Source organism: Elaeis guineensis, chromosome 9, assembly GCF_000442705.2.
Source record: "Elaeis guineensis isolate ETL-2024a chromosome 9, EG11, whole genome shotgun sequence".
Taxonomy (NCBI): Eukaryota; Viridiplantae; Streptophyta; class Magnoliopsida; order Arecales; family Arecaceae; genus Elaeis; species Elaeis guineensis.
Genome location: NC_026001.2, coordinates 33,935,788 through 33,962,334, shown reverse-complemented (window position 1 = coordinate 33,962,334; position 26,547 = coordinate 33,935,788). Strand labels below are relative to the sequence as shown.

The 26,547-nt window shown below is 37.8% G+C and overlaps 1 protein-coding gene across 1 annotated transcript in view; it reads right to left on the bottom strand.

Annotated features, from left to right (window-relative positions):
• The window catches only part of LOC105051234 (F-box/WD-40 repeat-containing protein At3g52030), a 50,319-nt gene extending 27,350 nt beyond the window's left edge, over window positions 1-22,969 (bottom strand). The window contains 5 exon segments of the mRNA XM_073243230.1: window positions 1,686-1,789; window positions 5,803-5,901; window positions 9,018-9,072; window positions 18,880-19,080; window positions 22,710-22,969. Of these exon segments, the coding sequence (XP_073099331.1) occupies window positions 1,686-1,789; window positions 5,803-5,901; window positions 9,018-9,072; window positions 18,880-19,080; window positions 22,710-22,870 (620 nt within the window). The 5' untranslated portion in view covers window positions 22,871-22,969.
• Window positions 22,970-26,547: the final 3,578 nt, after the last annotated feature.

Genomic DNA, 26,547 nt, shown 5'->3' with positions numbered 1-26,547 from the left:
TTCTTTTTTGGATTCTTTTGGACACTCGACATTCGTGTCATGTGTCTAGGTAACACTGCTATTATGTAACACTTATAGCATATGCAATTACATATGCACATCAAGAAATGTGTTTTTTTTTTAAATAAGATTTTCTTATTTGAAAAAACAAAATATGACTTGTATATTAGTTCTAAGCAGGTTTGCCATACCGGACCGAACGCCCGATATGGGCATGCCGAACCGTCCGACGGAGAACGAGATGGTCCGGCATGCAAAACGGTACATGCGTTGCCGGGAAGAAAAAGAGAGGAAGAGAGAGAAATAGAGAGAGAGAGAGGGAGGAAGGAAGAAAAAGAAGGGAGGGGCCGCCGGAGGCCCTCCGGCGGGCAACCGTGGCTGTCGGGCTGTGGAACGACCTCCCGCGGCTCCGCGCGGGGAACAGGGGCGGATCGCCCCTGTTTCTCGAAATTTTTTTTTAAAAAAGCTTTTTCAAAACGAAGTCAGTAAGTGGTTTGCTGACTTCACTTAATTAAGTCGGCAAACCACTTGCCGACTTCATTTTGAAAAAACTTTTTTTTAAAAAAATCGAGAAACAGGGGCGGATCGCCCCTGTTCCCCGCACGGAGCCGCGGGAGGCCGTTCCGCCGCCCGACGGCCACGGCTGTCCGCTGGAGGGCCTCTGGCGGCCCCTCCGACGGATCCCCTTCCTTTTCTTCCTTCCTCCCTCTCTCTCTCTATTTCTCTCTCTTTCTCTCTTTTTCTTTCTCGATTTCCTTCGTCGGTTCGCCTCGTTCGGAACGGAATGGAGACGTGCCGTATCGTACCGTCGGCCGATCCGGCATCGTACCGGTACAGGAAACTTGGTTCTAAGCATTTAATTGCAGTGAAAGAAGGCAAGTTAAATAAGCAACATTGATTGGTCCAAAGAAAAAGAAAGAAAGGGAGAAAAACTTCACCATGTAAATAAAAAGTTAAGCAACCAGAAATTTCTGGAATTAGGTGATAAATATTTTCAAGCATCGAAAGAAGGCAAGTTAAATAAGCAACATTGATTGGTCCAAAGAAAAAGAAAGAAAGGGAGAAAAACTTCACCATGTAAATATAAAGTTAAGCAACCAGAAATTTCTGGAATTAGGTGATAAATATTTTCAAGCATCGGAAGGATTTGAATCTCTTCAAAAGCTTGCAGCTGCATGTCCAGTACAAACCTCCAATGGAATAGTATCAACTGAGATGTTTGCAACCTTGTAAACTTCACAATAATATCATTAACGTGAAAATAACTAACAAGCCTTACCCAACTATTCCTGGATGGCTTCACAATTCGTTTTTTCTCAGTTTTCCCATTGCAGGCTAGTTGTCACTTAAAGCAGTTCCCAACTCTCTCTCATGACTGTCTAAGAATGTTACTTCTATCGTCTCTCATGTCCTTTCAATGCAAATATAGGTCACTCTCCCTACAAAGATACTGAAGTATCCCATTGGAAGTATGATATTAACATGTCTATCTAAGATTGCTCCACACAAACAACAATTAGAGAAATAATAGTAAACCAATATGTATCAAAATAGTAACTTGTTTTATGTGTGGGTCAAGACAATCAAATAAAATTTTCTTTGACACATTACAGCATCATTGTCCATGAAAGAAGTTATGTAAATCTACTGAATGTTAAGAAATAATTGCATATCTGATTGCTCACCGCATGCATAAGCCATGTTGGAAGATAGCTTCACGAAACTGAAATCTGCTTCTTTGACCACTACGTCTCCATATGCATAGTTGAGCACTAGTCATACCAACAACCTAGATATTACATAAAGAGTGAAGCATCAAAATAAAATCATTTGTCAAATTTGGCTGCTTTGTAGTTAAGCCAGTGAACATAATTCTTGGTAAATATTATAATATATGATCATCCAAAACTCATCTTGTTTTTGCTTTTGAATACAACAATTCTTAAAACAATATCTAAACTCTTCATTAAGTTCATGCAAAAATATAATTTTCCAATTATCTGATGAAACTCTGGTGGCTGGTTCCAGCAAGAATATGGACCAGGAGCAGAGGCATGTAACCTAATTCAATGGTAGAAAGCATAGTTTGAACTTTGAACAATAGGTTTTCTATGTTTCCAAGATAGACTTCTAACAGTGCTGCCAAATTTGTTTTATTTATTGAGGACCAATTGTTGAACTGAATATTGTTCCACGCAATGTTGTTAAAGGCTCTAGTCTAGGCACACCTAGGTGCTAGGGGTTCCTGGAGCCTAGACGCAAGGTGCAGACACGCGCCTGAGAGCTCAGGCACCAAAAACAGAAAAATAGAGAACTAGGTATAAACAAGAATTCCAGTAAGTAAAAACTAGCACCCTATCATTAAAAAGTAAAAACAAAAAAAATCTAGCTATAGGTAAGAAATCCAGCATGTAAAAACTAGCTCAAACCCAAAAACACTGCAGATTTTTAAAAACTAGCTCTAGCTCCGATTCTTTTAGACGATTCCAAGAGCTCATATAGGTTTTTAAAGCCCATTTGACTTTCAATGATGCTTTCCAACCCCTATTTACTATAATTGACCTTTCCTATGTACTATAACCGACCTTTTCTATTTCTTAAAAACTAAAAATTAATATTGCGGGAATCCTACACCTCTTGGGCCCTCATTGCACCTCTAAACAATGTAGAGGCTTGCCGCTTGAGGCGCCTAGGCTGTGCCAGAGGATTGTTGCCTCACCTAGGGGGCACAGAGGCGATGACCCTTGCACCTAGCACCTTTTGCGCCTGAGGTATGCCATTAATAACATTGGTTCCACGTTAAGATTTTGGGTGCAAACGAGCCAAACACGGGCAAGTGGGCTCAATCAAGCTCTACTGAGAAAAATCAAAAAGCTAAAGCTTGGCTTAAGCTTGAATGAAGTTGGTCTTCATAGCTTAGGCTTGGCTCATTTAGCTTCAACCAACTTGAGCTTGGGACCCTAATGCTCAATTAGGGATCAATGTAGTTAAGCAAAGAAAAGGATCAGAACCAAGGGACCAAATGCAATGAGCTAGAGGAGCAAACAGGATGCGATTGGCAATGATGCAGGTCATTGAGTCTTGAAGAGTGACAAAAGACAAGTCAATTCTAGTACATTCTGACACAAGATTGAAATGGGCACAATAATCACCTTTGTAAACCTTCTACAGGTGTGACACCAGGGTTAGCATAACCATCAATGGTGACCTTATTGATGGAGTGCTAGGTCTGTATGTATAGTACTGTACCATACTGTCTATGGTATGTCATACCATCCCAAATTGGTCGATATGAGGCATATTGTACTATATGATACTAGTCCGATATGCGGTATGGGGAGCGTACCAACCATGGTTCGCCGAACTACCCCGAACTGGACGGTTCTGGACATATGCCAAACCATATTAGCGGCCTACCAATGCGGTTCTAGAGTTCGATTCGAAATATGATAAAAATGAAGGGAGAAGGAAAAAGAGAGAGAAAGAGGAGGGAAAGAGGAAAAGGCCAACGTGGCCCACCAATGCCTCCGGAGCTCTCTGGAATCCAAATAAATGAACATAGAGAGAGAGGAAGGAAGCGAAATGGATGGAGGGGAGATGGCGGGGAAGCCAACGGTGGCCATCGAGGCTGCAGAACCTCCAGACAATTGGATTTTCCCCCATGGCCTCTAGTGGATCAGAACACAAGCGACTCGCCCCATTTCGATCAGTTCCAGCTTCCCCACCATCTCTCTCTCCCTCTCTCTATCTCTATTTTCATTTGTTTGGACTAAAGAGGAGCTTCAAAGGCCTCGACGGCCCTCCATGGCCATTGCAGTATCTCCACTGGCCTCCCTCTCTTTCCTCTCTCTCTCTTCCTCTCCGTTCTCCCTCTCCCCTACTTTTTTGGCTGCATTAGTTCCGATCCAATACAGTAGTGTGCCAAACCATACACCGGCCGGGCATGGGATTCGATTCCGATTCTACAAACCTTGGTACCAACACTTAGTATGCTGAACCAGCACCTATACTGGTTGTACCAACATAGCAACAATGGCATCTATATAGTGTCCAGTACTGAGACGGCGTACCTTGATACTAACACATGGTATGCTTTCCGATACAAATCATGTGTCAGTTAACCCAAAGCCTAGATTTTACCCATAAGTTTACAAAGAGAGGGGAAGGGAGGAAGGCATGGGGTAAAGCCCATGGTCCCCATTGGTACTTGATCTAAGCGCCAGAAGGCATCAAGGATCTCAAGGTAAGGAAATAGCTCATAGAGTGGAAGCCAAAGTCAATAGAGGCAATAGAAATGATCTCAGCAGCGAATTTGTCATCTGCTACATGTCCAGCATGGCAAAGATTTGAAAGGGTGGCAAAGAGAGAGCGCAAGGTGAAGCTACAAACTAGCATCTTTCTTGATGATGCCATCAAGGACTGGAAGCCCTCATTGAAGGAACCAACGGTAAGGATCATGAACATGATAGGGGAGGGGTGTTTTATAAACTAGAACTAGTTTGGTGTAGACAAATCGAGTTAGTGTTGCTCGAAATGGCTAGCATTGGGCGATTCCACTTGACTCGGAGTGGTTATGACCGATTTTGGTCCAAAGTTGAACAGAACCTAAGTTTGTCCAGATTCTGGCGTAGTTTAGTCCACTACTCCCCAAGTTAGATAGTTCAGGATGGTTCCATCGACCCTCCCTAGCACAAGATAATAACATCAACTATATGAGAGGGCCAAAGAGAGAGGGTGGATCTAGGACTTTCTTTGAACATCATCTTCGTCTGTCATCAACTCATCTTGGAGGTTAGAAGATAGAAGAATGGTTCAGGGGCTAAGACTTTCTTTGCAGGAATGGAGGAGAAGGATGGGAAATAGCCAAAAAGGGGAGGGCCAGAGAGAGGGCTGGTGGCTAGGGCTTCCTTGAATCCCACTAATTTCATCCCATCCGTTTGGCTAACATGCACTGTACATCTATGATCTAGTCTACAATGTTTAATAGAAAATAAACATCTGTTAGAATGATATATGAATCACTTCAAATACAAATTTTAAATTACTTCGCAAAAGATATAGAATAACAAAACAAGATATAAATAATTATAATAATTTGTATATGTGAATATAAGTGTATATGTATATATGCAAGTGTGTATATCGTGCAATCAGAGTCAACACCAGGTAAGCTAGGCTTAACTCATATTCAGCTCCTTTGTTTTTTGAGTGCAAAATCTTTTGGCTCATTTTCAGCTAGCTACAGACTGAAGAAGCCAATATCAAGCTGAATTTCGTGCCAAATATGTGCTGCTCACAAAAAGCTTGTTTGATTGATAATCCAAATAAAGATATAATAAAGGATGACTTCCATATGGTACAATAGATGGATAAAGAGTATTATTTTCAAGCTATTAAATGTGATCCTTGAACAAAATCATACAGATACACGAAACCTTAAATGGAGGACAACATTGGGAAGTCTGTTAAAACCTCAGATTACAACACTCTGAAAAAAGTCATAATGTTTATAAAAGAAGAAGAAGAAGAAGAAGAAGAAATCTTGATCTGCATTTGCATGTGAAAAAAAATGCTTGCTGATCTACAGATATCTACAGAAAACTTCCAAATATGATGGAATAAGGGAATGTAATCAAGCATCATTTCGCAACTAGAGTAGAATCTCAAGGAATTTTTTGCTTTAAAGAATGAGATTCTCTTGTCCTCATCCCAAATATAATCAAATATCTGAATTTCATCAAGCATCATTATCTAACTAGAAGAGAGTTTCAAGGCATTTTTTTGCTTAATGAACTGATTTACCTTATTCTCATCAAAATCACAATCAACTAATGGCTTCATGTCCGGAAGGGAATATTCATCCAGATATTTGCAGCTTTCAGCAGACCACAGCCGCAGCACCTAGCATAAATATATTTGAAAAATGCCAAAGATATAGAACATATTATCCATTTTGCTCATAAGAATTCAAATACCTCTTGGGGTCATATTTCTAAATATCAAAAGCTCATATAAATGACTTCAAGAACTAAATTGAGTTAGACCAAAATACACAGATCACAAGCTAACAATTACTGATTCTGCAACATTACTTCAAAGTGCTAAAACATATTGAGATTAGTGTACAAAGAAAATAACCTAAAAGTTAAAAATATCTTCAAAATTTGGAATAATAACAAATTCATTCTAATAGCTGCAGCTCAAATGTAATACGTTCCAATGCTAAAACATGCATGTGCACTTACATAAGTCATATTCAATCTATCATCTATCAAGGGCTTTACAATGTCATGTGGCTTCCCATGGGAAAAAAGAGTGCACTAGAGAAGGTCCAGATGGCAAACAATGATAATATATGCAGGCCACTTGACCCACATATGATGGGCATTTCAGTATTTCATTTTATAGATAGAAAAGCCGTAGAGATTAACAATAAGGGGGATTCACTTGGATAAAATTTCAAATTTGCAGCTTTGCATCTCCCCATTTTCCCTTCCACCTTTTTTGTTCTCATTGACTCTTCTCCTCTTTTACCTTCCTAGCATTCTTTTTCTAATTTATTTCCTTTATCCATCTCTTATATTTTAAAATTTAAATAATATCAGCTTTAGTTTCAACTTTTTTTTTCTTGTGGGGAAAGTACAGCCCAACCAAATTCATTAAGATGACAAAAATGTTAAAAAAAGAAGCAATAGGAACGAGGTAAAAGAACCATAACAGCCTTCCCAGATTAAAGGATATGTAAGTATAGGCTGTAACCTCCTCTTGTGCTCTCTGACAACATATTTGCAATAACCCAACTTACACCTAGGAAAATACATACACATGAGTGCATACGAAAATCTAAAAATTGGATGTTCTATAAATGCACCAAAACTGAATAGCACTATAACAGGTAATATGAATTGGAGACTAATGCATAAAACTTTTCAACCAGGACTTTTAGGTTTTGATGATTTTTTAGGTTTAAAAGAATGCACAAAATCTTTAGATTTGTGAAACACTTTAAGCATTCAAAAGTTGAAATTTAAACTCAGTCAAAAATTTAGAAAAGTTCGAATAGGGGATACTCCCTTTACATGTAATGTCTGAAATAAATGGAAACAGAAACAAATGGCTGAAGAATTACATGTAAACAAGTCAGCCTGTACACTTGGCCATTCTTGTGCTACACTGACTGCTGAGGAATGGACTCAACTTCTCAGTCTTGTAACCAGCCTCAACCAAGTGAGTTCCTCAGGAGGATGGATCTAACCTGCCTTCACTACCGACCCAGTGGTACCCACCTAAACCACCATACTATACCAAGCCTAAAAATAGAAGCCGATAGGTTCTGTTTAGGGAAGGAGAAGGAAAGGGTGCTTGGGCCTTTCAAAAATGGAGGAGAAGGAAAGAAAGGGTTAGGGGTTTTTTTGGACATCAAACAATCAGATTCACTATATATTGTGGAAAAGCAAGTTAGCTCATGCATTCTTCTAGAATACCCTATTGCATACAATACAAGGATGTTTTACGATTTATCAATATCATCTTTAGGAAATAACAATCTATATGCCACATATAAACATCTTCAAATAACATATTTTAGCGAACCAGATCTGGCTAAACCTAAGATACATAGAAGACTTATGTCAAGTAAGCACAGATTTGTTGGATGAATCCTCATCCTTATTTGATTTAAGTGTAAAAAAGCCAAAACAGTGCTGCATGATCAAATGCATAAGTTTACCTACCTATTACCTACATATGAATGTATTTGGTTTAGGAATTTAATGTAATAGACTGGTCATAAGAGTGACTATAAATAGCAAGCTATTAACCACATTCTATTTAGTCCTGAATTCCAAAAGCATGCATAGGACACTGAAGTGCATCCAGATCCTCATTTTATTTAATTTAACTGTGAAAAAGCCAAAATAGTGCTGCATGATCAAATGCATAAATATACCTACCTGTTATCTACTTATCAATGTATTTGGTTTAGGAATTTAACATGAGAGATTGGTCATAAGAGTAACCATAAATAGCAAGCTGTTAACCACATTCTAATTAGTCCGGAATTCCAAGAGCAGCATGGCAGACTGAAGTGCGCTGACTATTACTATTGAACAGGACATCCTATAATACTAGTAAGAATATATGGTTGAGCACCAAGAGACATGCGGCCATGCAAGGTCTTTATTCAGGAGAAAGCATAACAAGGATGAACATCTTTTGCCAGAGAACATATTGCAGATGCTTTTATTGAAAGAATTGAATGGATAAGACCAAAGATTTCTCCCACAAGGCGGGCATCATAAAATAATATCTGCAATAATTTGATGTTAAATTGCTCACTGTCCATCAATTATTTATATTTTTCACCATTAATTGTTTTGTTATATTGCATGAGGTCTGCATGTGCAGACTAAACTCTGTAAAAGGATCATTTCAAGAAGGAAAATAGAAAAGAGCTCCTTGCATAATATCTCTGTTATTGGAAAACTCTTGGATATGTCTACACATGTAATTGTCCACAGCATGAAAAATTACTATCACAATAATCACCTTTTCATCTGCTTGGTCCACAAGATTGCCAGTGGTTCTGGTTCGTTGAGATAGGAATACATTTATCCTTCGGTTCTAGTTGGCAGAATCTCTAACAAAAATATAGGATCAAAATACAGATTAAACTTTAAATAATACAAGCATCATGTATTATCACGTAGTCAGGTTACTGCCCAGATATACTTAGCTCCATCTTCACCAGCCTCTTCTACATGTATTGCACTGGTCTTAAACTAGTTAACTAGTTAATCATGAATATAATTTAGAAATAAAGATGAACTTTGTTCAGTGCTACTATTTGTATTCTAGTACATTCTACATTTTTTGTGCCAAGATTTTACAGATATACCCTGACAAAAGCCTACAAATGTAAAATTCTTATACAACTTCATAAAATAAGGTTCACTGTAACGGATTCTTTCATCAACAATAACAATTCAATGCAAGATATTAATAGAAATTACCAATACCTTATCTCCAACTCCTGTAAGAATAACTCCTCTCTTCATGCGACATATATTAACCCTGTGAGAAAATAAAATAGTAAAGAAGCAAAAACATAATCTACTTATATGCAATGTCATCCTAGCTCTGCTAAAAACTACTTAAAAAGTAATGAGTAACCTCTCATGTAATCTAGTGGGTTTTATAAAGGTCTAGCTTTCAAAGCCCCTAGACTTGACAAGTAGCTAAAAACCAAGCATGTGTGATAAACTTAAGCATAACAAGTTCTCCCCTCTTACTAAACTCTTGATATAGAGCAGAAAATTGGAGGATATGGCCCTGTTGATCAGAAGAATACGAAAGTTGCCTGGCTAGAAAAGTAGTTAAGGTGGTGGAGTGAAAAAGAAAATCTAAACTGGCGGCATCCATCAACAATATAAGAATAATTATGTTGATATCAATTATACCAAAATGTTAAGTCATTTCATTGCGTAGAGAAATTTTTGGTGACATTTCTTCAGGATAATGGTTGCTTAAGAATGAATAGGACAAATATTTTGAATTATTGATTAATCAAGTGCATGTGATCAAGATTTTAAATCCCATAGGATGAGGGTGTCTTGGTTTTTCTATGGAATGGGATCCCCTCCCATCTTGTCTTATCCCCGCAAAAGTCCCAATCATGCATCCTGGCAAAAAACCTCTGTCTTTCTCCCCTCTTCTTTCCTTCCTTTCTTTCTTTTCTTCTTTCTTTCCATCCTTTCTTTGTATGCTACCTTCCTTTCTTTCTTTTCCTTATCCCTTCCTTTACTTGTTACTTTTCCTTCTTTCTCTTTCCCTTCTTCCTTCATTCCTTCCTTTCTTTTCTTCTGCCTTTCTTTCTTTTTTTTTCTTTCTCCTTCTTTTCACTTTTCCTCTTTCTTCATCTTTCCTTTCTTTCCTCCCTCTTTCTTCTTCTCTCCCTGCATAGATAAGTTTTGGAGCTCCAAACCTATCCCAATTGAGCTTTCTCACAAAAATGGGATGGGATGGCTGGAATGCCCCCATCTAGCAGGGACTTAAAACCTTGCATGTGATCATTTTGGGATAAAAGATGCAGCCTGATATGGGAACAACTAAGTCCGCTGTACCCGTACCAAACCCCATACCAGTGGCGGACCGGTACGGTATGGTATGATACCGGTACATACCGTACCAAACACGGTATGCTTCGACGTATCGGTTCAATACCGGTAAATTTTTTTTTTGTTTCATTTCTTTTTTTTTGGAGTGTTCAAGTTATTAATTCATAAATACAACCCCAAAATTACATTATATTGCATATTATTGACATATTTGGTTCAATTTTGAGTTCGATAGCGATACAGGACTCTTGATCCAAAATTTCAAATGTATATTTATTTACATTATATTACAACTATATCATCCTAAAATTAAAAAGAAAATATATAAATGTACATTAAAATATATCTAAATTTTTAAAGTACAAAGCACAAAAAATGATATACTAACCTCAAGATCTACTCTGCATTTAATATCTCGTCAAGCGTCTGTGACTTCGTAGATACCTGGATCATTAGCATAATTTGAAGGAACATCAGTCCAACCCTCTAACTAAGATGCACTGTACTCTTGAATATTCATCCCATAAGGCATCCTTTCTGGATTGTAAGAATCTCAGATTTCTTACTCAAACTCTGAGAAGTATCTTCAGAATAATGGTATGGCTGTGGAGGAGCCCATCCGAATATGTCGGTAGCAAAATCCGATCTGTAAGATGCTCCAGACTGCATAGAGTAGTAACCACTAGAAGACATGCCTCGGATGCACCATATCCATATGAATCATAAGATGGCTGCGGATAATAGGATCCATAATGCGAGGATGATCCAGATACATCCATGAACCTGCTCCACGTGCAAGATCTTCTGCAGCTGTATCGTATACTAGACGACCTCTAGGAGCCCATCATCTATATGAAATCGGCTCCCCACGGTCTCTACCAACTCATCCACCATGATCCCTATCTTATGTATGTGTAAACTGGGACTCACCAGTGAATCGAATATCATCCTACGACTGAGTCTCATAAGCAGTAGTCTCCTGTCCTCCAGTTCCTCCTTGATCATCAGATCCATGACTACTACTACCAGTATCATCATCACTTTTTCTGATCTTCGAATCTGAGCCAGATAGCTTCTATACTCTCGAAAGTGGTGTACGTGCAACTGTCTTTTTTTCTCCCTTGTGCCCTTCTGTGATTGAGTTTTCTGTAATTGGGAAGATGGATGTCTTCTTGCTGACTGCCGACCTCGTCTAAATATCTATCGCTCAAACTTTATGAGAATGTATCGGACATCGAGTTATGTGATAAATGAGTCTCCTGTGTCCCCTCAGACTGTTGCTGATCAACTGGAATCTTATGTGGAATATTTTTTCTGTCCATTGCCCTGGATCCACTCTGATCTCCCTAGCTACCACAATGGCTGGTCGTGGTGGAGACCCCAGCTCATTAAGCTCTAACTTCTGCTGCTGACCTGCAAGCCATTCGATGATCAGATTGTCGTCCTCGTCAGCATAATCATCTAGTGTCGGATCAGTGTACTTCAGTTGTACTTTCTCTTGAATGCATTTTAACCTCAATCTCAGATTATAGTGAACATATACAAGATCATTAAGGCATTTTTGTGTCAGACAATTTCTCTATTTGCTGTGAATAAGGGCAAAAGTCGACCAATTGCGCTCATAGCCACTAACAGAGACCGTTTGAGAAAGAATACGGACAGCCATACCTCTCAAATATTCTTCGGATATTTCAAAATGAATCCACCATTCAGCTGCAAAAGCAAAATTACATATCAAATTTTATGATATTATTAAGTAAAATTACATATCAATCTATGCTGCTCATTATTGATATGTAATTTATTTGGATTCATCTGCTTTTTGCTTACGACAGCTGATGGGACTCAAAGCTGTCTGATCCCTCTATAAACTGTTTCGTCTGTAAAAAAATATATTTATTAAATTTATAAATATATCATTGAGTACAGATCGAATTCAGTTGAATAATCACATCTATTTTAAACTAGCATACCTTTTGCAGACACAACGATACGATTTCTGGATCGGACATCGTCTTATATATCACATTACGAAAAGCAACAAGAAACTCATTATCCATATCTATCTCAGAATGGTATACTGGAATCTCGGATTTAAATAATAAACTGCAGATAAATTCCATAATTGATTAAGTACACTTTTACAGGCATAAAAAAAATTTAAAATATTTTTGAATCCGTATTTACCGACTAGATGCAAATCTCTATCCATCTGATAGTCCAATGACGCTCAATGATGTTAATGAATTTTGAGCATGCTTCGGATCATTCTTACTGATCTGTTTCTTTGTCCTCTCCATCATGTAATATAAGAAGCCCATCTAGGGATATCTTTCACTATCCACGATACGAAGCACCTTATATAATGGCTTAATAGCCTTCACTACCTTCTCAGCCTGCTGCCAGAATGACTGACTCGTCACCAAGTTCTCCACATGACTCCATCAGTGCCGGTCCTCGCATATCTGCTCTCCTACCACTCGGCATTGACAAACATCTGACATAATACCATCTGATTTCAGACGGTATGGCCCTCGCATACCGGTCCATACCGTCCGATTTTGGCGTATGGATCTGAATCGTGCCGAACTGCCCGGTTCGGTGTGGTTCGGAGGTGGTTTTCGAAACAAATGGCCAAACCGGATCGGCTGGCCGTCGATCCGGTTCGGTACGCCCCATATCGAGCGGTTCAGCCCGATACGGCAACCTCGAACAACATATATTTCTAATTTCTTCAAATTACTTCAATTTAGTTAAGGTTTTTAATAATCGATACTTCATCTTTGGTCAAAACAAGATTATTAAAAAATTGTAGAGTTTAACCAAAAATTTTTGAACTGAGAAATTTAAATAACTTAAGAAAACAACTTGTATAAAAGATAAACTAAAATAGGTATTGCAAAGTGATGGATCAAAACTAGGCAAATAAGACCAAGAAATATGAACTGCAATACAAACATGAAAGCATCACAGCATATTATCATATTCCAAGCAAATGATCACAAAGAAAAGAGAGCAATATTATTGCAGCTATTACATGTCTTTGTTTTTCCCCCAATGATAAGTAGGCCTAACCATTGTGTCACGAATATGGAGGGATGTCAATGACCATCAACTGGCTCCAGTGTATCCAACATTTCTAATAACAAAACACAATAATGCAACTTGAATATATACACATACGTCTACACCGATAGATATAAATACAGATATATAGATATTCATTTAAAAATAGGAATTAACCCATTTATGTTATAATAATCCAAAGACATCCAAAGCAAAAGAAAAGAAAACACAATGAGTTTATAGATCCTTAGAGCCACTCTTCAGTTGAAAGATCTATCAGCTATATTTTCAAGGAAGACATAAAAACCAAAGAGTGCGGACAAGATAAGAACGAGTCCATTTGCTTATAAGGCCAAGGACAGGTAAGGTTTCAATTACAACTTACAACTACGGAATACCACACACACACACATGCACACACACATGCAAAAACTCATAAAAAAGAAAAAACAGGATAACTCAAGTGTGATAATCTAGGACCTTGCCTAAAATGCTAGCTGAAGATATTGTTTAAATTCCTTGGCCCTGTATAAATACCCAAAATCTACCCAAGATTATTGCTAAATATTAATTAACAAGAAGAAGATCTTAGTTTCAATGTTAGTTAAGGGGTAACATTTGACTAGAATATGAGCCACTTATGGCACATCATAACCCTCTGCCTCACCATACTTGCATTAGATGTGATAGTGTTTTTTCATTGCTTATTTTATGTGATTTTATTAAGACTGCTATAGATCTCCACAAGGTAGAGTGCTATCCTTGCCTGGACCACCTCGGAGAGACTTTCCAGATGATTGAAGCAGGATACCAAACTTCAGTTCTCTACTAATTCTTAAGTTGCCCTTAGGTGTTCTGAATAAGTTTGCAACTATCAACTTGTACTAGCAGGTACTAGATGTACTGTGCTTACCTGTACAACACCAATAGAATTTCAGGCTTGATACATCCTTATAACACCACATGGTACAAGTGTTATGCCAACTCCAACAACATACCCTGTGCGAGTGCAAGGTATACTGTAATGGACTGCCATATAGCAGCAAGGTATGGTATGGGGTCTGGTGTTGACACTTAAGGCACTGGTTACAATACCTCCTTTTGCCAACTATTATTCTGATACTTATAAGTCACCGCAAAAATGCACAATCCATGTCTTCAAATGCACTAGATAATTTTAGACTCTGCAGATCTTTTAGTGATCCTTCTGACAAGTCTACCTTGTATAGCATTTCATTATCCTGCTAGATATTGTTCCCGAATTTCAAGACAATAAATATCTCCTCTGACAGTAAATTCTGCATCCTCACATACTCTATGTATCCCCTATCTATCTTTTAATGTGGCTGATCTACCTTCTCACACTAATTGGTCATCTATCACCACCAATTTTTATGCAGATTTTCTCATCCAAGAAATGGTTGTAACAGTCCAGGCAGAATGTTGGCCTCAAATTTGCTTATTCTCATCCTCTTACCATGTTAAGGATCATGATAGCCTCTAGGACCATATCCTCTATAACTATTCTTCTTCAAACCTAGATCTTATCGTGAGCCAATGAACATCATATTTGATGAGTGCACTGCTCCTAATGTAGCTTAAATACTAGAGCTTCTTGTGGAAAGATATTGCAAAGCTGAATAACAAGACAAAACAATATAGAAGAAAACAGAGAAAAAAACAGGAGCGGGATGGTTGAGGGCCTAAGGCCTTCAAGTATGTTGATGCATCCAAAGACTAGGGAACGTCACGAGTGTTGAAGAATTTAATAGATTAAATTTCATTCTTTAGTTTCAAACTGTAGACATGTTGTAATCAAAGTTCAATGTACCAGTCAAGCTATGCGGAACCAGAATCAGGATCTGTACAAGCGAACTGGCAGTACAAATTGATACGGATCTATACCAGACCAAATCGGTGCAAACCGATACAGAAGAAAAGAAGGAAACTAGGGAGGAGGAAAAGAGAAAAGAGAGAGAGGGAGGTGGAGGAGGAAGAAGGGGGAGAGAGGGAGAGGGTGGCCAGAGGAGACGCTAGCCGCGGGTGCGCTCAGAGGGCCGCCAAGCCCTCTACTTTCTCTGTCAAATCTCGGCCGAGAGAGAGAGAGAGATGGAGAGAAGGCAGCAGAAAAAGAAAAGGAGGGAGGGGAAGCTATCAGAGAGGCCGTCGGCTAGCCATCGTGGCTGTCAGATGGTGCAATCGTGGCCTGTGATGCCGCGAGCATGAAACAAAGATAATCATCCCTATTTCACGAGATTTTTTAAAAAATCTCGACCGCAGTAAAGCCGCAAATCCATTGTCGGCTTCACTATTCATCATCATTTTTAAAAAGGTGCAATGAATTAAACAAAGACGATCACCCCTATTCTGCAGCCGCATCTCCATCCGTGCACTTTTCACCGCCCAATGGCCACGACAGCCATCCTGTGCCCTCCAACGACCTCTCTGCTAGCTACATCTTCCTTCGATATCGTTGCTCCCCCCTCTCTCTATCTCTCTCAATTAAACATCCTATCGGACGACCCAAGCCACGGAAGGCTCCGCGAACCTCCAGCAGCCTCGACCGGCCACCACCGACCTCCGATGGTGTCATCTTCTCTTTCCATCCTCTCCTCTCTCTCTACCCCTCTTTCCCTCTCCCTTGTCTGGTGTTTTGATTTGTCCAACTGAACCATCCGATTTGCCATCATACGGCTTGGAACGTCCTGAACTGTCTGATTCGAGATGATTCAATGAATGTTAATACCAGTCGATACCATACTTACCCATCATACAGTATATAATCTCATATCGCACCGATGCTCGATATGCCTCGCCATCTCATACCAGACTATGTATCGATACTACAATAGGATGATACTGGTACAGGATCCGGTACCTAGATGGTGTAACAACCTTGGTTAATACACAGCAGGGTTGTTAGGTAAGAATAGACAGATTGTATGATGGAGAAAGAATTTAAACATTTGAAATAGGTTTAGCATCTCAAACATATAGTTATTTTAGGATAATATCTTGGCATACGTACGGAGCTCAAAGATGAGATCAAAGAAGCCTTGAGGACTTCCACTAGATGATTACTTTGGAACCGATTAGAATTTGGAATATGATGGTTAATATACTAAATAAGAAGAAAAAGGAAGAAGCACTGAAGGAAAAACACAAGGATACAAAGAAGTCGAAAACTAAAGAGAGGAATACAAAAGCTTAAATGTAACAACCAAGGTTGGCGAACTCGATATTGGAGCCGTGCCGACTGTCCGATAGTACAGATTGGTACAGATCCATACTGGACCGACCAGTGCAAACCGACATAGAGGAGAAGAAAACTGAGAGGAGGAAAAAAGAGAAAGAGGGGAGGGGGAGGGAAGGAGAGGGAGGGAGAGCATGGTCGGAGGAGATGCAGGTGGTGGCCACAGGTGGGCCACCGATGTGCTCGAAGGGCCACCAAGGCCTCCGCTTCATCCGCCAATCCTTGGTTGAGAGAGAGAGATAGAGAGAGGGGGGAGAGAAAGAAAAGGAGGGAGGGAAAGCTATCAGAGAGGCCACCGAAGGACCTTCGATTGGCCGCCGGATGGCGCGATCATGACCTCCGGCACCGCAACATAAAACAGGGCAATCACCCCTGTTTCAAGATTTATTTTTAGAAAAATGCTAATTATAGTGAAGCTGGTAATAGGTTTGGTGAAGCGGCACACTTGTCACCGACTTCACTGTTTCTTAGATTTTTAAAAAAAAATTCTCAAACAGTAAAACCAGCAATGGATCTGCCGGCTTCACTTAATTCATCTTCATTTTTAAAAAAAGCCAACAAGTGAATAGGGGTGATCGCCCTCGTTTCACGGCCGTGGCTCCGTCCATGCGTTTTCTGCCGTAAGATAACCCAGCAGCCATCTGGCGCCCTTCGGCAACCTCTCTACTGATTGCATCTCTCTAGTACCATCGCTCCCCTCTCTCTCTTTTCTCGCTCGATTAAATATCCTATCGAGTGACGCCGAGCCGTGAAGATCTCTGCAGCCCTCTAGTTGCCTCAGCGGGCCACCACTGACCTCCGACGACGTCATCCCCTATCTCCCACTCCTCTCTCTCTCTCTCTCCCCCTCTCCCTCTCTAGTGTGCCATTTTGCTCGATCGAACCATCTCGATTTTCTGTCGGGATGGCTCGGATTGCCATGAACCATCCGGTTTGGGACATTCAGCAATCCTTGGCCAACAACTAAACCTCAAAAGATTGAATTTACTCCAACTCCAAAATCTTCTGCTTGATGACACCCATATCCCTCTTTAAAATGGAGGGGCCAGCAATATAAAGGGCCCTTTGAAAAAGAAAAATAATAAAATTCCAAAAAAAAAAGTCCATAAGTCTCAGTTCACAAAATTGAGAGTATCAAGCTTTTCTAGGTTGCCCAGCTGACCTATACAGCTATGCCCTGTTTGGCATTACATCCCATTTCTAGCTTTTGTTTTTCAAAAACACAGAAACTGAGGCAGAAATAGCATTTGGTAACCCTATTTCCTTTTTCAATTCTTTGAAAACCCTTCTTAGTTTCTAGAAATTGTGGAAACTATCAAAGTTTTTGAAAACCAAAACCACCTATGGTCACCATCACCACCTCCCTGCTGCCACTGTCGCCAAACACAACCCAACTGACTACCAAACAAATTCTGGGTACCAGTTAAAATAATAATAATAATAGTAGTAGTAGTAGTAGTAATAGTAGTAGTAGTAGTAGAAATTGGTTTTAGTTTTCATGAAAACTGAAAAATAAAAACTGGAGGTGATGCCAAACACCATGCTTTCTCATTCAAATTTAAAAACCCACTCCATGTCTACATGAGGTTTGCTTCATATCCGTGCAAACGAGTAAACAGCTTACTGGATTCTTACACCTTGTGGATCTGAAAAGCCCTTAGGAAACCCAACGTGACATTATATGTATGGTGCGTGTAATTTGACTGATCTTACATCAAGAAAACATTTTGAGATTGACAAGTTATTAGCCACTTCTAGCCTCAAGATTCGTCATTATTTGATGTAAGGATCATGCAATCAAGATGAAATTAGAAAAAAAAGGGAGGGAGGGTACAAGAGAGTAAAGAATGGAACTATATTACTAAATGAAACTTCCTGATACAGAGGATCTTTTTAAGGTTTATTTACAAAAAAGAATACAAAAGATAGAGAAAACTATCTCACAATTTAGTGCTTCAGCAAACCCAAAATTTTGGGTTAATTAAGATCAGGTAGCAGGGCCATCCACACAAAGAAGCCTTAATAAGAACCTTAGTATGAGTGATGGAAAAGTTATTTTGATTATTAGATATTTTACCACAAATTGTTAGTCATTTGGGTTATTCAAAAAAATGTTATTTTGGGAAAAAATATATAGTTATTCAAAAAAAAAAAGTTATTTTTGAAAAAACATATGCGTATGAGTATAAATAATCAAATTGTGAACATCTTTTCAAAGGATGCAAGAATACATGCATGCACCAACAGTACAGCCTTACAGCAGTACTATTTTTAGTAAAACTGCAAATTAAACTATGATGGTTTTATGATCACAATTTTTATAAAAGTAGCTTGTGAAAAAATAAAATAAAAAATAAAAAGTCTGATGCAGACCTTTTCAGTGCAATGTATGGGTCATAATTGAATAACATATAAATATAAGATGAACTAGACAAATGAGCATACCTGACTGGATGACCAGTCCATTGATGAACTTCAGCAGAACCACTTGTAAGGGCTAATCTGTGCTGTTCCATGGCCAGCTCTTCTAAATAGATCTTCATCGATGTTTCTGGTGGAATTGAAATATTGGAACTGTTCCTGATATGTGGATTCTTTTTGTAATATCGATCTCTCATCAATGAAGATTGGTAGATGACATTGTTCCTGATTTAAAAAAAAAAAGTTGCACCTCAGATCTCTTAAGAGATAAACCCATGTAATTTAAAATTGATAAATATTAATTACCACTCAAAACTTTACTTTTCTTATTAGAAACAATCTGCATGTGTTTAGTTTTACATCAAAAAGTTCAGAGAAGTGAGAATGAAGATCTTCTGTTCAGATTAATAAGAATATTTACCCCACCAATGACGCATAATGAACTCCATGTCAAGTGAAAATGCATAATGAACTCCATGTCATACACTTTCTCGTATTGTATTACATGAGGCACTAAGAAGCATAATTTAATAAAGTGAAGACTGAAGAAGCAGTAGTTTAAGCGGTACTGGTACCGAGATCCATATCAACCTCCCTGCAATATGGTACGGTATGGTATGATACTATATTGTGCCGACTCACGGCATACTAACAAAGGGGGAGCCAGCGAGGTAGGGGGAGAGGGAGAAGGAGAGAGAGGAAATGAGGACCCCTAGCCCTGTTTTGTTCGAAACAGGGAATCGGAGGGTTCAGCCCTCCCTTCACCACCCCACCACCACACCTCCCTCCCTCCCTCCCTCCCTCTCTCTTTTTCTCTTCTCCTTCTCCCTCTCCCCCTCCTGCACTAGATTTCACGAACTGAAGGGTGGAGCTGTCGCAGTCGGCCCTGATACAATTAGTACACTCCAATCTAGGCAATTCGAGATAGTACCGCCTTCCCTAGCAGCATGGTCTTGCATGAACACCACATGCTTGAGAGTTGAGGGAATATATAAGACACAAGGACTGCCTCGCAATGGATCATAGTGCTAAGAAATGAATTCCTCGAGCAATACTCTAGATGAGTGAATTAAGCAGCTAGGAACATAGTTTCAGATGTGCACCAGTACCTCCAGGATACCAAGATTGTATCAAGAAACATATAATCAAGATTCGATATAAATTATTAGAGGGTATATACCACTAAGATATACAATGTTTTATAGAATGACATAATTAGAGGGTATGTACCACTAAGATATACAATGTTTTACAGAACAACATAACGCCCTAAAGAAAATCATATATTGCACAAGAGTAAGAAATAAACCTTTAATTATGATGAATGAATGAGAACAGTTTCATAAAAAAACATGAAGGATACTGTTGTGTGATAATTCTCCTTATATTGGAATTCTCGTTGAGTTATTGCAATATGGATAAAATGATGAAATGGAGATGCAAAATAGCACCACGAAAAAGTTTCATGGTTTCGAAACCTGCAAGAATTTCATATAATAGATATGAAGTTCACTTTGTGGGGTGCCCACAAAGCACAAAATAAGTAAATCTCCAACAAAATGCTGCAACAATCAAATACACTTTCAAATGCACTCCAATAGGAAGGCTACAAAACGAGCACTCTAGGAAAAGGCTGCACATTGTTGATTTTTGTCAATAAGATAATTTACATTCAGCAGAGCACTTTAGAGAAGGGAAGCTTTAACACTTGTTGTTCAAAAGAATGATACGAAATCTTCAACAAAATGTCACAAAAATTAAGCTTCAATATGGTACGCTTTTAAATTCACTCAGAATATAGAAAAGAATATTTATAAAACAGGCAGAACATTCTATTGACCATTTATATAAAAGCAAGATATCACTTCGTATATGTTTGTTGAGAAAGACATTGTTTTCTGTGAGTATAATCAATATGACTACCAAAAAGTGACAGGTTGTTGGAATAGTAGTATGATAACCCAGGACCTAACCCAAAAAGCTAGTTGGAAGGTATTATTAAAATTCTTTGGCTCCATATAAAAACCTAAGATCTATCTGTTCATAGCCAATATAAGACTAGACACACACCCTACAAGTCCTTACATACTCTCCTGTTTAAGCTCTAACTCCTCACTAGGCTAAAGGTCAAAGTCCATTCAAATCCAGTTACAAGTACCACAAATCCGATCACAAACACCATAATCAAACTGTGATCAGCCCATATAGGCCTATGATGTAGTATCCCCTATCCACATAGCCATAAGCCCGTTTGCTTTGATACCATTTATCACAACCAAAACTTCACCCAAAAAAGGCTAGTCGGAAAGTTTCATTTGGGTTACTTGGATATATATATATATTTTTTTTTTTTTTATTATATATATATATATATATTTCCCAGCCACGTGCATACGGTGGAAGCAGTGGTATATGTGTTGGTCGGAGCCACAGACATATATATATCTATATATATTATATATATATATATATATATATATATTATATATATATATATTATGTATATTATGTATATATATATTATATATATATATATATATATATATCTGTATGTATGTATGTATATCCATATATCTATATATATATGGATATCTATATATCTATATATCATATATACATATATATATATATATATGTATATATGTATATGTATATACATATATATACACACACACACACATATATATATACACACACATATATATATATATATACACACATATATATATAGATATATATACATATATATATATAGATATATATACATTATATATATACATATATATACATATATACATGTATATACATGTATACATTATACATGTATATACATATATATACATGTATATACATGTATATAGATATGATATAATGTATATAGATATAGATATATATAGATATATAATATAGATACAGATATAGATATAGATATAGATATATATACACACACACACACAAAGAGAGAGAGAGAGAGAGATACAGAGACACACACACATAGAGAGAGAGAGAGAGATTTGTGTGTATGTAGTATCCCCTGGTACACATAGCCATAAGCCAGATCTGCTCTGATACCATTTATTACAACCAGAACTCCACCCAAAAAAAGGCTAGCTGAAAGTATTATTTAGGTTCCTTAGTCTTCTTATATATACACACACACACATACCAAGGATCTACCGACTGCATAGTTGATGGACTTAACACACAGCCGCATGGGTCCTCGTAAGCCTTGCAATAAAAATGTCGATTACACCTTTTGCTAGATTTCATACGGGGAGAATATTGAGCTAGAGAAATTCATGACTCCTAAAGTTCTGACACTATATTTTGGACAGCAGACGAAAACATTAGCAAAATCAGGCTGAGCTGTCTATCAGGGCACAAACAGATTCTTTGTCGTGTAGTTTGAAAGGCCATAACTGAGGGACTACCATCTACCGTCGAGATCTGAAGGCAAATTTTATAAGACCGTAATGATCCCTCAACGCCTTGTGGATCCAAAAATTGAGTAAGAAATATTTGTAATGTCCACAATCAACCCTTCTTCGAATTTAAGCACTTTAATCAAGTAAACACAGTGTTTGTTTGCCGAGACGACTTTAACGCAATAGCTAAAAAGACAATACAGAGTTCACAACCCAGTTTTAATGACCATTTACGAAGAGCAAAAAAAATACGTGGAATTACATGGAATTTTTCAACCAAAAAATTTTCTCCATCTTGAATTTTCTTTACCAAAGATTGGTAGTTAGAAACAGAAAGTTTAAACGAAATGCTCTTAAGATTTTGCGTGAACACAGCATGTTGTTGAAATAAAGAAGAAATTAGAGAATCGTGAAGGGGGGAGAAGAGACCATGATTTGCAGACGACGGAGCAGCGGACGAGTTCGAAGTGGTCGAGACGGGCAAAGATCGCGCAGATCAGGTCGGTGCCGAGAGAGTGGATGGAACTCCGACTCCTGCCGCTGGCTGGCCGCGGGGCGACGCTCCTGTGCCTGCTACTGCTCGCCTCCATTGCTTTCCTCCCTCTATTCCTCTACCCCATGCGGTATCAGAAGAGACGCGGGTTCCTCGAGGCGGCCACGGGTCGCAGAGACGGTTTGTATGGGTTGAGCCAACAATCTCGACCAAGAAAAACGAATTTTGTATCGGGCCGCTGTCAAAATGTTGGAAAAATTAGAGCCTTTTACCATATTAATATAATTTAAATTTTTTTATCAATTTAATATAAATATCAATTTATTTATATAAATAATATAAAATTTGTAAAAATATTTCAAATATTTTTTTTGAAAAAATATCATTTGAAATAATATTTTTTCGATCTGATCAGCATCTACCTGGAATTCTATCCAAAAAAAATAAAAATAAAAACATCATTAAAAATAGCATTTCTAAAAACATCATTCAAAATGACGTTCTTCATTTATATATATATATATATATAAAAAAAATATGATTCATTGAGCTTCTTCTCCGACGAGCTTTTCTTCCGACGACCCTTGATCCATTTTCTCTGATGATCAACCTCCTCATGCAGATAAACCACCGCTTCTTCTTCCCCCGCCCCTCTTCCTTCTCTCTCCCTCTTCCCTCTCCCCGACTACCTCCTCCCCCATCGACAGCCCTCCGATGCCTTCCCCACCGGCTGTCCCCCCACACCCCCCCCCCCCGACTGCCCCTCCTCCCCTATACAGTGGAGTCTCTGAGAATGCATATCTGTTGGAGTACCTACCTGAGTAATCCTTCAACCCCTCATCTGGATTCAATGATGAACCTTAACAAAAAAATCAGACTACTCAGATGAAGAGTCATGATACCAATTCGGACCCGATGCTTCATCTAGGGCATGTAGAAGATAATCCTTGGCATCTGTGGATCAAAAGTAGTGACATATTCCAAATGATATTTTAAAATAATTTTTTTTCCTCACCTTAATCTTCGATCCATGATATATTTTATTTATATTTTTAAAACAATTTTTTTGGATACATGATAATTTTCTCATTATTATTTTACTTTTTTGGTATATGATATTATTTTTTAAACTAATTTAGATAGCTCTTTTAACGTGATATTTCTTCCTCAATTTTTTTCAAGACACATGTGAAAATCATAACAAACAATATAGCATCTAGTACTTGAATAAACAAACAAAATATCTAAAACTCCGATAGAAATAATAATAAATAATATAAGATAGAATAAAAGTATACAGTTTATAAAAAATCTACAGTACTATAAATCAAAAAATACTAAGTCCCACAAGGACGTCGTGGTGCCCATGGCCGCTTGAACCTTCTCACGAATGTCCTCAACGGTCGCTCCTACTCTTATGTCACCTGTGATAGCTCATCTCCTATAACATGGATGTCTCATGAACATGCATTCAGGAATAATAGGTGCTGAGTACCCCCTCAACCCCTTATATGGATCTAATGATGGGCCTGTAACAAAAAAATCAGACCACTCAGATGAAGAATCATGATGCCAACTTGATTCGGTGCTGTCATCTGGGTATGTAGGAAGATGAAGGCCCTGACATCTGTAGATCAAAAAATGATGGCATATGTGTGCATGTGGCATAATCTACGAATACATGATGTTGGCATATTTGAAGCATGTGGTGATGGTGTATATCTCATATCTGATGCATAAAATGCTCCAATCATTGTCAATGTCCCTAAATATGATCTCTCCATCTCCTGCAGTATCAGATCCGCTCATCCTCATCAATCATAGATAGAGCACAACGAGTGTCCAATATAAGACCCGACAAACGATAGTCTACATAACAAAAAAAAAAGCAATACATTATAGATCATAAAATTAAGACATAATGTAGTTATATAAAATATTTTGCATTAACGATAAGAAGTAAAATGAAGATTTAATGAATTGAAATTAAATATAAGATTGACATAACACATAATTTTTGAGATTTTACCAATATGCATACAGTAAAACTCTCACCCTCGTATCCTGAAACTACATACCGAGGCTGTTCGATGACTGATACTATAATGTTAAGAAATCAAGTCATGTAGTCCTCGATACATGGATGACCTCCTAATATATGATAGGGCTGGCAAAATATGATCAACCCACCAATCCGACCCATGTTCGATCCGCTATAAACAGGTTTAGATTTAGGCTAAACGGATTTGCATCATAAACGATCGATCCATTTAATCTATTTAATAATTGGGTCAGATTTAGATTTTAGATATCTGATCTATTTAACCTGTTTAACCCATTTAATTTTAGGTTGATTGAGTCAGATAATCTACTTAATCTGTTTAACCTGTTTAACCTATTTTAACCATTTAACCCGATCTGTTTAACCTTTTTAACCCATTTAAGATCCGTTTAACCCATTTAACTGTTTAATTATTTAACCTGTTTAACCTATTTAACCTAATTTGACCTATTTAATAAATGGTTAAATGGGTCAGGTCGAATTTTTGTTTAATAAACAGATCGGGTTCAGGTTTGAAGTTTTGACCATTTAATAAATAGGTTGGATTTGGATTGACGATTTTATGACCGATCCATTTATGATCTGGTCCGATCCGATTGCCACCCCTATATATGATCACTATGAACTATATGATCTCATCGTGCATTCAAATATGATATATTATGCATATCTGATACCCAATCAATATGAGCTCTCTCTCATCGATCAATAGATGAAGTCGTGGCTGATATCAAACTACTCTGGGATGTTCTGAATCTGCCAAACTAATAGCACACGATCTAGAAGATACCACTCCACCACATCAAAAAAATAAGCAACACCCTACAGTCCATATATCATGTCCATCATGCAACTCTATGGTAATATGAAAATATCTGATCTATGTATGGCTCCCACAAAAATTGATAGAGTTAAAAAGTAAAATTGGATTAGTAAGCTCATTTTTCAATAGACTATGAATACTATAAAATTATATTTTACATAAATTAAAATTATCCATCTACTTGTATCAGTCAATGTATCCAACTGATCTTTATAAACTCATGCCATCTTTGTCGACACATGGTAAACATCGAATGTAATGTTTTATCTGCTCGATAGTATGTTCATATTATTAAATTTCATCGATAATTAAATTTTATAAGTAATGAAATTAATATTTATATACCTATATCTCCAAGATGCATCTAATCTGAATGAACATTGGGATCATGCTGCTCTAGTGGCATCTCAAGCAACTGTCTCCGTAATGAACTGATAGTCGGCATCCTCTCCATATCCAAATCTGCCAATTCAAAAAAGATCATATATGATATGTCCAATCAGAGCTATTATACAATGTAGAAAATTAAAATTTGTATATCTCATATTGCAATAATACAAGATAACCTCCGATCTCTAACTGGTCGTCGTAGAACCCTGACAATAGTCCTATACAGCAAGCTAGTACTGCACTGCCCAACTAAGCCTACGAGTGATATCTAAATCCTTTAATAATGATAAAAACATCAACTTATCTTGTTCGATGAAGTATCAGAAAAAGGCACCCCTAGTAATCGCAGTATGCAGTCTCTGACATATTATCGCACTATCTCCTCTGGTGCATCATCTTCAATATGAAAATATCGATAATGATCATCCAAACACTTATCCTCAATTATGAATGATAAAAAACTACGCATCGATAAAATCTTAATAATCGATAGCAATAT